General features: G+C 56.0%; 1 protein-coding gene across 1 annotated transcript in view; it reads right to left on the reverse strand.

The window, feature by feature from the left end:
• The window catches only part of VOLCADRAFT_119055 (uncharacterized protein), a gene marked incomplete at both ends in the record, with an annotated part of 14,800 nt that overhangs the window by 3,434 nt on the left and 9,847 nt on the right, over positions 1-1,519 (reverse strand). Inside the window, 2 exons of the mRNA XM_002955407.1 lie at positions 442-599; positions 1,363-1,483. Of these exons, the coding sequence (XP_002955453.1) occupies positions 442-599; positions 1,363-1,483 (279 nt within the window). The remainder of the gene's footprint in view (positions 1-441; positions 600-1,362; positions 1,484-1,519) is intronic.

Here is a 1,519-nt window from a genome sequence, read left to right on the forward strand (position 1 = left end):
ACACACACACTAGAGTAACGACTCAAGGTATTAGCCACACATCCTCCTAAAATCGCAGTCAACCCGTACATACATACATACATACATACATACATACATACATACATACATACATACATACATACATACACAGATACACAATACATACATATATACATATGTACACACTGACAAGCACACACGTTGAGAAGGGAAGGACGGACGTGCAGCACGGGAAAAGGGAAAGGAAAACGGGCAATGTCAGCTGCTCGTGTCCTGTCAACGTTAACAAAGATGATCTCCCCTGCTTCCCTTCCCCCTCCTCCCATCCTTCCCACATCCTTCTCGTCCCTTCAACCCGCACAACATGCTCAACTTCTCCTTCCCCCCTCTCCCCGCTCCCTCCACCCCCCTCCCCTCTCCTCGCCTCCCTCCCCCTCCCTTCCCTCCCCCTCCCCCCACCTCACGTTGAGTTCTTTGGCCCGGACGGTCGCCAGCGCCTTGAACGACTCCACCAGGCCCCTGGCCTCCTCCTCAAGCGCGGACGCCTCAGCCTCCTTGCGCGTGTTGCCCTCCGTGGACAGGTAGTTGCCGAAGGAGCGGCTCACGAACTCACGAGCCTGGAGAGTACATGATGCAAGGAGCAAAGATGGGGGCCGGGTGGGGACTACAGGACACCCCGGCATGGAGGGAAAACCAGGGAAAACACAACTTCCCCCTGTCGGCATACAAAGTTGCAAACTGTTGCTGGAGCCGCAACGAGGACGTGATGGCCCAACCAACAGCGTGACCGAACTCGAAACATTCTTGGGGCCATATCGTGTCGACGAGTTCGTGTCAGGAGTCGCCCTCAGTTAGCTGGTGTCCTCCCCCCCCCCGCGTTATGTCGAACAAGGGTGTTGCTGTGAGGTCCGGAGGAGGACGTGTTGTACTGCTGGCAACTCAGCAGTCACCTCGTACAAGGAAATTGTGTAAACCGACTACCGCATTCTAGCTAGATGGAATTGCCGCTAATGCCCGAAGCGCATGAAGGCAAGACGTGCATGAAGAGGGCAGCAAAGATGGGTGGAAGGGGAAAACGGTCGAGGGAAAAAAACCACACACTCGTATCCTCCCCGCATTTTCCCGCCGCCCCCCCCCCACACACACAGACCCATAAACTCCCCACTCACGTTTCCCCCGATCTCCACACTCGTGAACAGTTTAATTGAGAAAAGACAAAGCTGGGTTCGCTTTCCATACACCTTCCGCCCCACACTCCGTAAGCCTCCGGTGATCCGGAATCCTAGGAAGTCCCCCGCCCAACCCTGGCCCCCGCTTATTCCCATTTCCCTCACCCCCATGCTCCGAAGCCACATCACTTCCCCCCCTCCCGCCTGCTACCTGGTCCAATGTATTAACGGACAGCAGATTGAGCACCAGCCCGTAGCTGATGGAGAACTGGCTGACCAGGGGCTCGGGACCCCCACGGATTATCTGCCAGGCCTCCTCGGCCCCCTCAAACCTGACACACAACAACAACAACAACAACGACAACCAC

The sequence above is a fragment of the Volvox carteri genome (assembly GCF_000143455.1).
Source record: "Volvox carteri f. nagariensis unplaced genomic scaffold VOLCAscaffold_51, whole genome shotgun sequence".
NCBI lineage: Eukaryota > Viridiplantae > Chlorophyta > Chlorophyceae > Chlamydomonadales > Volvocaceae > Volvox > Volvox carteri.